General features: G+C 48.3%; 1 protein-coding gene across 1 annotated transcript; it reads left to right on the forward strand.

The window, feature by feature from the left end:
* The first annotated feature begins 249 nt into the window (after positions 1-249).
* On the forward strand, positions 250-8,496 carry ZP4 (zona pellucida glycoprotein 4). The gene is made up of 11 exons (XM_043598162.1): positions 250-456; positions 719-1,006; positions 2,175-2,372; positions 3,069-3,256; positions 3,793-3,890; positions 4,754-4,884; positions 5,291-5,480; positions 5,557-5,704; positions 6,036-6,114; positions 8,020-8,136; positions 8,354-8,496. Exons 1-11 carry the CDS (start codon positions 285-287, stop codon positions 8,455-8,457), a joined length of 1,713 nt encoding a protein of 570 aa, XP_043454097.1. The 5' UTR covers positions 250-284; the 3' UTR covers positions 8,458-8,496.
* Positions 8,497-9,990: the final 1,494 nt, after the last annotated feature.

Genomic DNA, 9,990 nt, shown 5'->3' on the forward strand with positions numbered 1-9,990 from the left:
CCATCTTGGAGAAGCCTCTTTGAGCTATAAGGTACCACATTTTTCCTGAGCTCAGAATTGCCTGGATTGCAGTGTTTAACACGATGCAGCTGCAGACCTTGGCCTAAAGTGAATGAGGCTGAAGAGCCACCCTTTCCAAAGGAGCTTCACCTGCATGTCACCCAGGTGTGCACCTGACAGCGGTTTCCTTCTGTATTTAAAGCCACCTCACGGGGCAAGGGGAGCTCTGGTTCGTGGGAAACTAAGTACAGGTCTCGCAGCCAGTGGGGGCTCCTGATGGCATCATGTGGCTGCTGCAGCCCCTCTTGCTCTGTGTTCCCTTGTCTCTCGCTGTGCGTGGCCAGCAGAAGCCCCAGGTACCAGATTATCCCGGTGAACTCCATTGTGGGCTCCAGAGCCTTCAGTTTGCCATAAACCCGAGCCCCGGGAAAGCGACTCCTGCACTCATAGCCTGGGGTAAGTTGGACAACTCCCCCGGCTTCGGGGCTTAACGCTCTCACCCTCCTAACACTTTCCCCCTTTGGTGACCTCTGCAGGTACTCCTACAGATCAAACCCCCTAAAATGTAACTTCTCTTCTGAATCCGAGCCCCCTCTTGTCCCTCTCTCTTTTCACTGCTGCCCCTCAGGGTCCAATGGGCAAAGTTGGCGGTCCTTTCCCCGTCCTGGTGAGTGTGGAGACTGACCACCTGTGCTTTTTGCTCCCCTTCACCCCCCAGACAATCGCGGGCTGCCACACAGGCTGCAGAACAACTCCGGCTGCGGTACCTGGGTAAGGGAGAGCCCGGGGGGCTCCGTGCTGTTAGAAGCGTCTTACAGCAGCTGCTATGTCACCGAGTGGGTGAGCACGACCCAATCCCCAGGAACGTCGAGGCCCCCCACCCCAGCATCCAGGGTGACTCCCCAGGACTCCCACTACGTCATGATAGTCGGAGTTGAAGGCACAGATGCGGCTGGGCGCAGGGTTACCAACACCAAGGTGCTCAGGTGTCCTAGGAATCCCCCAGGTAAGGGCTGGAAACTCTCGGGTTCTCGGTGGTGCTGAGCTGCCTGGAATGTGTTCTTGGGCCTCTTCTACCCGCTCTGTGCAGCGATAGTGACCCCTGCCACTCCTGAAGGACTCCCCTCCAGCTGCCCTGCGCACGCAGCCCTTAGGATAACCGCCACTAGAGCAACTATTCAGCATGAGGCCCTGTGGAGAGCGCTGTCCCCTCCCTTGTCCTAACCGGTGCCTTACACGCTATCTATCGCTGCCCCCAGCAGCAAGCTTGGCCAAGGGCCCCTCCCAGTGGGTGCCGGGGCTGGGATTCAAACCAGAATTAGCCCAGAACCTGGAGCTCCTCAACGTTGAGCCGCTTCAGGAGAAAACTGAAGCTACCAAGGACACCTGGCAGATGCCTTCCAGGAGCAATTGTGCCCTGAAAATAGAACTCCACCATTTCAGCTGGAGGCAACTGGATCATTCAGCTGGGGAATTAGCAGGAAATGTGACTCGTACTAGGCTTCGGTGAATCTTGCCTTGTCCTCTCCGAGCCCTCCCTCAAAGTCCTAGTGGATTCCAACCTGTAGTCCCCTCTTCTACCCCACCTTGTACCCAAAATGTAATCCAGAGGGATAGCACTGATGAAAATGCAGGATCCTGGTCCCTGTACCAGCCCTACGGTGCCAGAACCTGCATTTCAGAACAATCCCCTGGTAATTCCTAGCTCTCAAAGATGGAGTAGCATCTCAGCAGAACGGAAGGAAGGATATCTTGCTTGAAGCAAAGCATAAAGGGCCCCACTGCACCTACAGCTCTTGCTGGGACTCTCTTCTTTCAAAATGTACTAGTTTCAGGGGACTCTTCCCAGGGGACTTAATATTGACTTAACTTCCTGAAATGTAATTGCTAGTATGTAATATGGATCCACCCTGATCATCGGGGCATCTGTGGGAATTTTGATACTTAGTTGTTTTTAAGTTGCATATTATTGATTTAGAGACCGCATAAACGGGGTAGGGGCAGAGAGGGGAGAGAGAATTCCAAGCAGGTCCCATGCTAGCACAGCTCAGAGCCTCATGTGAGATTCGAACTTCCAAACCAGGAGATCATGAACTGAGCTGAAATAAAGAGTCATCCAGGTGCCCCAAATTTTGATACTTTGTAATTATCTTTTTTTTTTTTTCTCTCGAAAGACCAAGCTTTGGTATCGAGCTTAAGTCCCTCTCCTCTTCAAAACGTAGCACTAGAAGCTCCAAACGCTGACTTGTGTGACTCTGTCCCAAAGTGGGACAGGCTACCATGTGCTTCTTCACCCATCACTCAGGGAGACTGCAATAAGCTTGGTTGCTGCTACAAATCAGAGGCAAATTCCTGTTACTATGGAAACACAGGTGAGTTCTTGCATCTCTGAAACCGGTTAAAATCTGGATTACTCGCAACTAAACCCAGAGAAGGGTGATCTTCCCTCCCCCTTACCCCCACCAGAAAACCAATGTTTAAAGATGACCAGAAGTTGAATGTATAAGCTATGAACGCATCCTAGAATACTTGACCCTATGTGCTCACTTCCTACAGCCTTCCCTTGCCAATTCTCCTAGAAACCAAAATATTCAATGAGCTCCAGAAGCAAAAAAGCCAGTTGACAGAAATTGAAGATTACGAGCCACCTTGGGAATAAATAGGTTAAGTGTCCACAGAGCCTCCTCTCAAGACTCCCTGTGTGTCCCAAATCCTACTCTAAGGTTTTCTAATGCAAAACACGTACAGGCAGCCCTCTATTCTAAGCTCTGAATACTGACTGATAGGTATAATAGTACTCTGTCTCATTGTACAGAGGAAGCTAGAGTTAGGAGGTTACATGCTTTGCCTCGAGTTGCTCAAGTAGTGGAGGCAACATTCAAACCCAGGGGCTCCTGAGGATGCTCATTCAGTGCTTTAATTAGGCTCAGACAGCTGAACATGCAGCAAGGTCGCTAGCTGGGACTGGCAGCTTCCCGGGGAGGAGGGATCAAAAGTAGCTAAATGTCTAGCTGGCTCAATACCGGGAGGGAGGACCTGCTTTCAGCACAGCAACTCTGATTTCTCAGTGACCTCACGCTGTACCCAAGACGGCCACTTCTCCATCGCCGTGTCTCGGAACGTGACCTCACCCCCACTGCTCTTAAATTCTCTGCGCTTGGCCTTCGGGAAGGACCACGAATGTAACCCTGTGAAAGCAACACATGCCTTTGCCCTGTTCTTTTTTCCATTTAATTCCTGTGGCACCACGAGATGGGTAAGAACAGCTGAGTTTTGGCCCTGTTCCTAACTCAAAGTCAGAAATGTCCTAGTGACAGGGCAGGAGTGGTGGAGTCTCTTAGCCAGGAAGGATACAGCTGACCACCTCTTGGTCCGGAGGATGGTCTCTAGGACAGAAGAAATGCTTCATGGCTGAGAAAGCAGAAAACTTCCCTGGGTGTTCAGCTAAGATCCTAATTGTGCCGGAGCACTTCTACCGAGCCACACACGAGGACAAGTAACAGGTTCTTCTTGCCACACTGCCCTGGGAAGCAAGCAGGGAAATTGGCTGACCTTGGTGGTCATGTTCCTGGCTGCCTCATCGGAGTGCTCAAAGCCCTATTCTCTTATGCTGAGCTAAGTGAGGTGAGAAGGTCCCAGGTCAGTTAATCCACCTGCTGTTGCCTCTGCTCAAGGGGAAGAAAATGCAGCCTATGATGGGGTAGTCTTGCTGACTGCTAGATCAGAGCAAATTCTGAGTGAAAGGGCACCTGGCTAGCAGGAATGGCCACACTTCTTTGCCCATACTTCTAGGTCACTGGAGACCAGGCAGTATATGAAAATGAGCTGGTGGCAGCTAGAGATGTGAGAACTTGGAGCCATGGTTCTATTACCCGTGACAGTATCTTCAGGTAAAGGTCTGAGTTAACCTCACCCTGCTGGACCAGAATGACTTCCCTTCCATAAAACAGGATTCTAGGGTAAAGCCCTGAATCCACAGAACCTCTGGTCATGACCAGAGACCCATCTACTGCCTTGGCTGTCTGATCTTACTGACCATATCGGATCAGATCTCCCTGCATCGTTGCCACTGACTTCATTTAAGCCTCCAACTCCCCCGGACTCCTATTTCACTGACCGGGATTTCCTTGTGTTCATTTTGGCCTTCTCCCTTCTGCCTGCACAGTCCACCCTGGAGCAAAAAGAATCCCTTAACACCTTAGATAAGATTTTACACTCAAAGCTTCCTCCTTGTCCTGACATAGCTTAAACTTGATATGAAGGTAATTTGTAGGACCTTGCATGAAACACTGCCTACTTCCCAGTCTTAACCCATCTTCTGTGAAATGCCATCTCTCTCTCCCTGTTTCCAACCCTGGACTGTGGTCTCAGGAGACTAGAAGGACCCACTCTAGCCTCTGTTCTCTGCTGTTTCTCTCCCTCCTCTTACCTCTGTTACTACTTATCTTCCTTCATAGCCACTCCCTGCAGGATCTTCCCTGACTACCTTCTCTACAAAAGGCACATGTTTCTCACAGTATCACATCTAGGTCTTGCCTGGTTCTTAGATCTCCAACGCTCAAACACTGATCCTGTCTAGGTCTTAGTCTCCCCAGCTAAGATCTAGTTCCCACAAGCTCCAAAACCATACCCATCCTGTTGACAAACTTGTCCCATGCCTAGCGTATGATGGTTCCTAAAAACCTTTAAAACCTGAAAGGTGGGGGCCCATCTACCACCCACGAGAGCTAACAAAGATCATGTTTTTCCATAGGCTTCGAGTTAGCTGCAGCTACTCTGTAAGGAGCAATGCCTTCCCGCTTAGCGTTCAGGTGTTTACCATGCCACCACCCCATCTGAAAACCCAGCATGGACCCCTCACTCTGGAACTCAAGATTGCCAAAGGTGAGACCCTCCTGGCTAGCCTACAGTCTTAAAGCCTTATTACTTCTCTTGGCATTAGGAGACCAACTTGGTTGGGGCACCTGGGTGGTTCAGTTGGTTAAGCATCAAAATCTTGGTTTTGGCTCAGGTCATGATCTCCTGGTTTGCAGCCCCCTGCATCAGGCTCCAGGCTGATGGCCCCAACCATGCTTGGGATTCTCTCTTCCCTTTCTGCCCCACCTCCCACTTGTGTACTTGCTCTGTCTAACTCTTTCTCTCTCAAAATAAATACTAAAAATATTTAAATAGACCAAATTGGTAACAAGATACTTGCTAGAGGTGCTCATATGGGCGATGGTCTGTCTCAGGCCATCTAGAGAGTTCTAGCTCTGTCCTTAGTGCTCCAACCCACTTTGGCCTCTTGCAGATAAGCACTATGGCTCCTACTACAGTATTGGTGACTACCCAGTGGTAAAGTTACTTCGGGATCCCATTTATGTGGAGGTCTCTATCCGCCACAGAACAGACCCCTCCCTGGGGCTGCTCCTCCATAACTGTTGGGCCACACCCGGCAAGAACTCCCAGAGTCTGTCCCAGTGGCCCATTCTGGTGAAAGGGTAAGTGGCTTCTCCGTGTACCTGTGCTGGGGTCCCCCATGGAAGCCCATCCTGACTGCTGAATATCTTTGCTTAGATGCCCCTACGTTGGAGACAACTATCAAACCCAGCTGATCCCTGTCCAGAAGGCCCTGGATACACCATTTCCATCTTACTACAAGCGCTTCAGTATTTTCACCTTCAGCTTTGTGGACACCATGGCAAAGTGGGCACTCAGGGGACCGGTATGATGTGTATTCTGCCCTGTGTGTTCCTCAGCAGGGCTCCGAATGCCCCCTCCCCAACCGCCAACTTGGAATCCTTTCCACATCCCACCAGTCCTTGGCCAAGGCTGCCCTTTGATTTTGGCTTGTTGGTACTTCCTCAAAGTGATCACTGATGCCAATGACACAAGTGTCATCTGCCCTCTAGACTCTAGTTCTTCAGTGCTATTGTGATATTAGCTTGGGGTGTCCAGATTTGCTGTTAAGTTTCTTTCAACCTCTTCCCGGGGAGGTAAGTTTTAAGACTTCTGATGTGGTTCTCCTCCATGATCTCCATTCTGTTGGCTCCCAGGTGTATCTGCACTGTAATGTATCCATCTGCCAGCCTGCTGGGACCTCCTCCTGTAGGATAACCTGTCCTGTTGCCAGGCGTGAGTATCCACACTGTCTATACTGGAGGACAAACTCGAAATAATCTGGAGTCCCACCGCTAACCTCTTTTGCCCTGTGGGCAAATGATTCCAAGTGAAGATTGATTTTTCTTAATGAGGCTGCTTCAAGTATTTTGAGGCAATAGAACAGACAAGCAGCTTCCTAGAATTCCAAGCCTGTTAAATAGGAGCTATCAATCCTCCAGTAACTCTCAGTCTTTGCTTTTTCCATATACATTATGATTAAGCCAGGAATCAAACTGGCTCATGACCTACATATGGCTCAGTCTAACAAAACCCTTGTTATCCAGCTAGTTCACAAATCTAGATGTTTACCCCTGCTTGAAGGCAGGTCTGGCAACATGACCTGAAGATTTATAGGTGGCATATGATTGCCGACAGAGTATCTACTTGAGTTGGTCAGAGCCAATACTCTTGTTACATGTCTGTATTCCTACCTGGTCCACTAACTTTTACCTGTCTAGCCCCTGAATTACTTGGGATTCGTGAGCACCTTCTGGCAAAAATATATTCCTGGTAATGTAATGAGAGTCATGAAATACTGCATTAAATACTTAGGATCTAACTTGAAAAATATTCTGTATACTCCTAAAGAAACTAAAACTTAGATGGACTTTTCCAAAGTCCTATAACTGGTAATAGAAATGGGATTCATTGGGGCGCCTGGGTGGCGCAGTCGGTTAAGCGTCCGACTTCAGCCAGGTCACGATCTCACGGTCCGTGAGTTCGAGCCCCGCGTCAGGCTCTGGGCTGGTGGCTCGGAGCCTGGAGCCTGTTTCTGATTCTGTGTCTCCCTCTCTCTCTGCCCCTCCTCCGTTCATGCTCTGTCTCTCTCTGTCCCCCAAAAAATAAAAATAAACATTGAAAAAAAAGAAATGGGATTCATGGGGCGCCTGGGTGGTGCAGTCGGTTAAGCGTCCGACTTCAGCCAGGTCACGATCTCGCGGTCCGTGAGTTCGAGCCCCGCGTCAGGCTCTGGGCTGATGGCTCGGAGCCTGGAGCCTGTTTCCGATTCTGTGTCTCCCTCTCTCTCTGCCCCACCCCCGTTCATGCTCTGTCTCTCTGTCCCAAAAATAAATAAATGTTGAAAAAAAATTAAAAAAAAAAAAAGAAATGGGATTCATAAGCTACCAGTTACCTTTGTAGCTTAGGAAAGGGTGTTGGTATTAACAGGTTACTGTCCAAATGACTCTTCTAGAGGAGGATGGCAGTTTGGGGAAAGGCTAATATCCTAATCTCTATTACCAAATTCTGGCGAAACTGAGGTAGCAGTGTTAATATAAACTCAGACAAGACTTTATATCTAACACCTTAAGGAGGTTCTGTGTTTTCCTTATTGTTTTAAGTTAATTTACTTGGAGAGAGTGAGAGCAGGGGGCAGAGAAAGGACAAGCAAGATCCCAAGCAGGCTCTGCACTGTCAGGGCTGAACCTGATGTGGGGCTCGAACTTCGTGAGATCATGACCTGAGCCGAAATCAAGAGTCAGACGCCTAACCAACTGAGCCACGTAGGCACCCCGATGTTTCTGTTTTTAAAATTTTTTTTCAACGTTTATTTATTTTTGGGACAGAGAGAGACAGAGCATGAACAGGGGAGGGGCAGAGAGAGAGGGAGACACAGAATCGGAATCAGGCTCCAGGCTCTGAGCCATCAGCCCAGAGCCTGACGCGGGGCTCGAACTCACAGACCGTGAGATCGTGACCTGGCTGAAGTCGGACGTTTAACCGACTGCGCCACCCAGGCGCCCCGTGTTTCTGTTTTTAACAAGGTTTTCTGAAGGCATGGAATGGAGCTGTACATATTGAGGGACTTAACTCTCCAACTCCCACCCCCTCCGTGTGCAAAAGAGTCTGACTAATCCCTAGCTGTCTTCTCTCCAACAGGAAGAAGACGCTCTGACCTCCATCTTCACAGCAGTACTGCGAGCATCTCTAGCAAGGGTCCCATGATTCTACTCCAAGCCACTATGGACTCTGCAGAGAAGCTCCACAAAAACTCAAGTGAGTGGGAAGAGACCTAACTAGCTATTTGAAGCCTCATACCTGAACCACTAGTCAAACCAAAGCTACTTCCTCATCCCCACTTCTTATCCCGTGCTAATATGACCAGTGTGAATCTCCAGTTGACCAGCTTGGTTTTGCTAAAGAGCATGCGTATTTTTCAGGCTATGGTATCACTTGGTTTTGGCATCCGCTAACTTCCTTGTCCATCCTACAGGTTCTCCTATAGACTCCCAAGCTCTGTGGATGGCAGGCCTTTCCGGGACCCTAATCTTTGGATTCTTGTTAGTGTCCTACTTGGCTATCAGGAAACGGAGGTGAATTATTCCAGTTGTGTTAATAAAACTAGATTGCATTACCAGCCTGTGCCCAGCCTCTCATTCGAAAGGTAAAGCACTATTGTAAATAAAGTCCTCTATCTGCTCTGGGTATCTCCTCTCTCCAGCCTGGGGCATTATTTTGCATGACTGTAGAAGAAAAACAATGATACCCTAGGTTTTGACTCCAGCCAGCCTTTCCAGCTTCCAAATAGAATAACGTTGCAGTAGACTCATAGACCACCTAAGCAGTGGATACAAGAACTAAACACATCAGATATAGCAGAGATGGTTTCAAGCTCAAGAGGGGGTGTGGAAAAAAACTCTTCCAAAAGACCAAACTAAGGCAGAACTAATCTAGACCTAGTGTGAAATCTTCTAGACCTCAAGTTCTCTGAAAGAAGGCTGCTAAAAAAACCATAATAGGCCCTACCCCCAGAGTTTAAGTAGGTCTGGGCTGAGGCTTAAGAATTTACACTTCTAACCACTTCTCAAGTGACCCTGATATTATTCTAATCATCCCACACTGAAATCCAGTGTCTGTTAACAGTGACTAAAAGGAAGCATCTGATCATGGATTTGTCAACCGCAAGTAGTTTGATCAGAAGAAGCTTAGTTTTGAGCCAGAACCAGTCTTAAGACTAACAGAAAAGCATGGTGACTTCTCCAGGGAAATAAACATCCTGCTCCAAGGACTCCCTAGGACTGTTGGCCATAATCTGGCAGTCTCTAATCTCTCCAGGGGGGATTTCTGAAATTAATCCTGGTTAACAAAGTTTCCCCGTTTGTCTTCAGGGAGTAACTTCTAGATTGCTTTATATTTCGGCAAAATAAAAGGCATTAAACTTGGTACTGAAATACCCGCTTTGTAGGCAAGTCAACCTCACTTCAAACTGCTAAGCACGGACTGTGTATTTCCTTATTCAACCAACAGGGACACTACATGCTTACGTGACAGGAACTATCCTAGATGCCTGATAACACGCTTGAGCCTCACGAAAACATGAGGTAGCACGCACCCACCGTGCTTCGTAAACTCCTACTCCAAATGAGGACCAAGGCAACACAACTTGAACTGGGAGGGCAGAAACATGAATTTGGAATTAGGGATGCCTGTTTTAGTCTGAGATCTAGTGTCATTTCAGATATTCTGCTTTGAACTCCATCTCCTACTGAAAACCCTCTGCTCCTCCATAGGACTAATTTCCAGTGGCACATAGATTCAGCTTGACAAGGTTTTCCAAAGCTTGCCTGTTGGCCTGATGCTTGCTTGGGGGATGTGGCTAAAATAGATGCCTAGAGAAAAGGGCTGGGAGTACCGACTACCTTCTGTGCTAAAGGGGAAGGGCAATGGTCTTGGATTGCAGTGGAGATGGCCGTTAACTTGTTCACTAAGTAGAACTGTAGTTGACCTGGGAAACCATGAATAGATGTAATTTACTTTAACCATGAATAGATGTAATGCATCCAAATCCTATCACTTCTGTAAAACCTAATTTAAGCTCTAGTTTTACATCCATGTATATTTATAGTACAC

This window comes from Prionailurus bengalensis, chromosome D2 (assembly GCF_016509475.1).
Source record: "Prionailurus bengalensis isolate Pbe53 chromosome D2, Fcat_Pben_1.1_paternal_pri, whole genome shotgun sequence".
NCBI classification, from domain to species: Eukaryota; Metazoa; Chordata; class Mammalia; order Carnivora; family Felidae; genus Prionailurus; species Prionailurus bengalensis.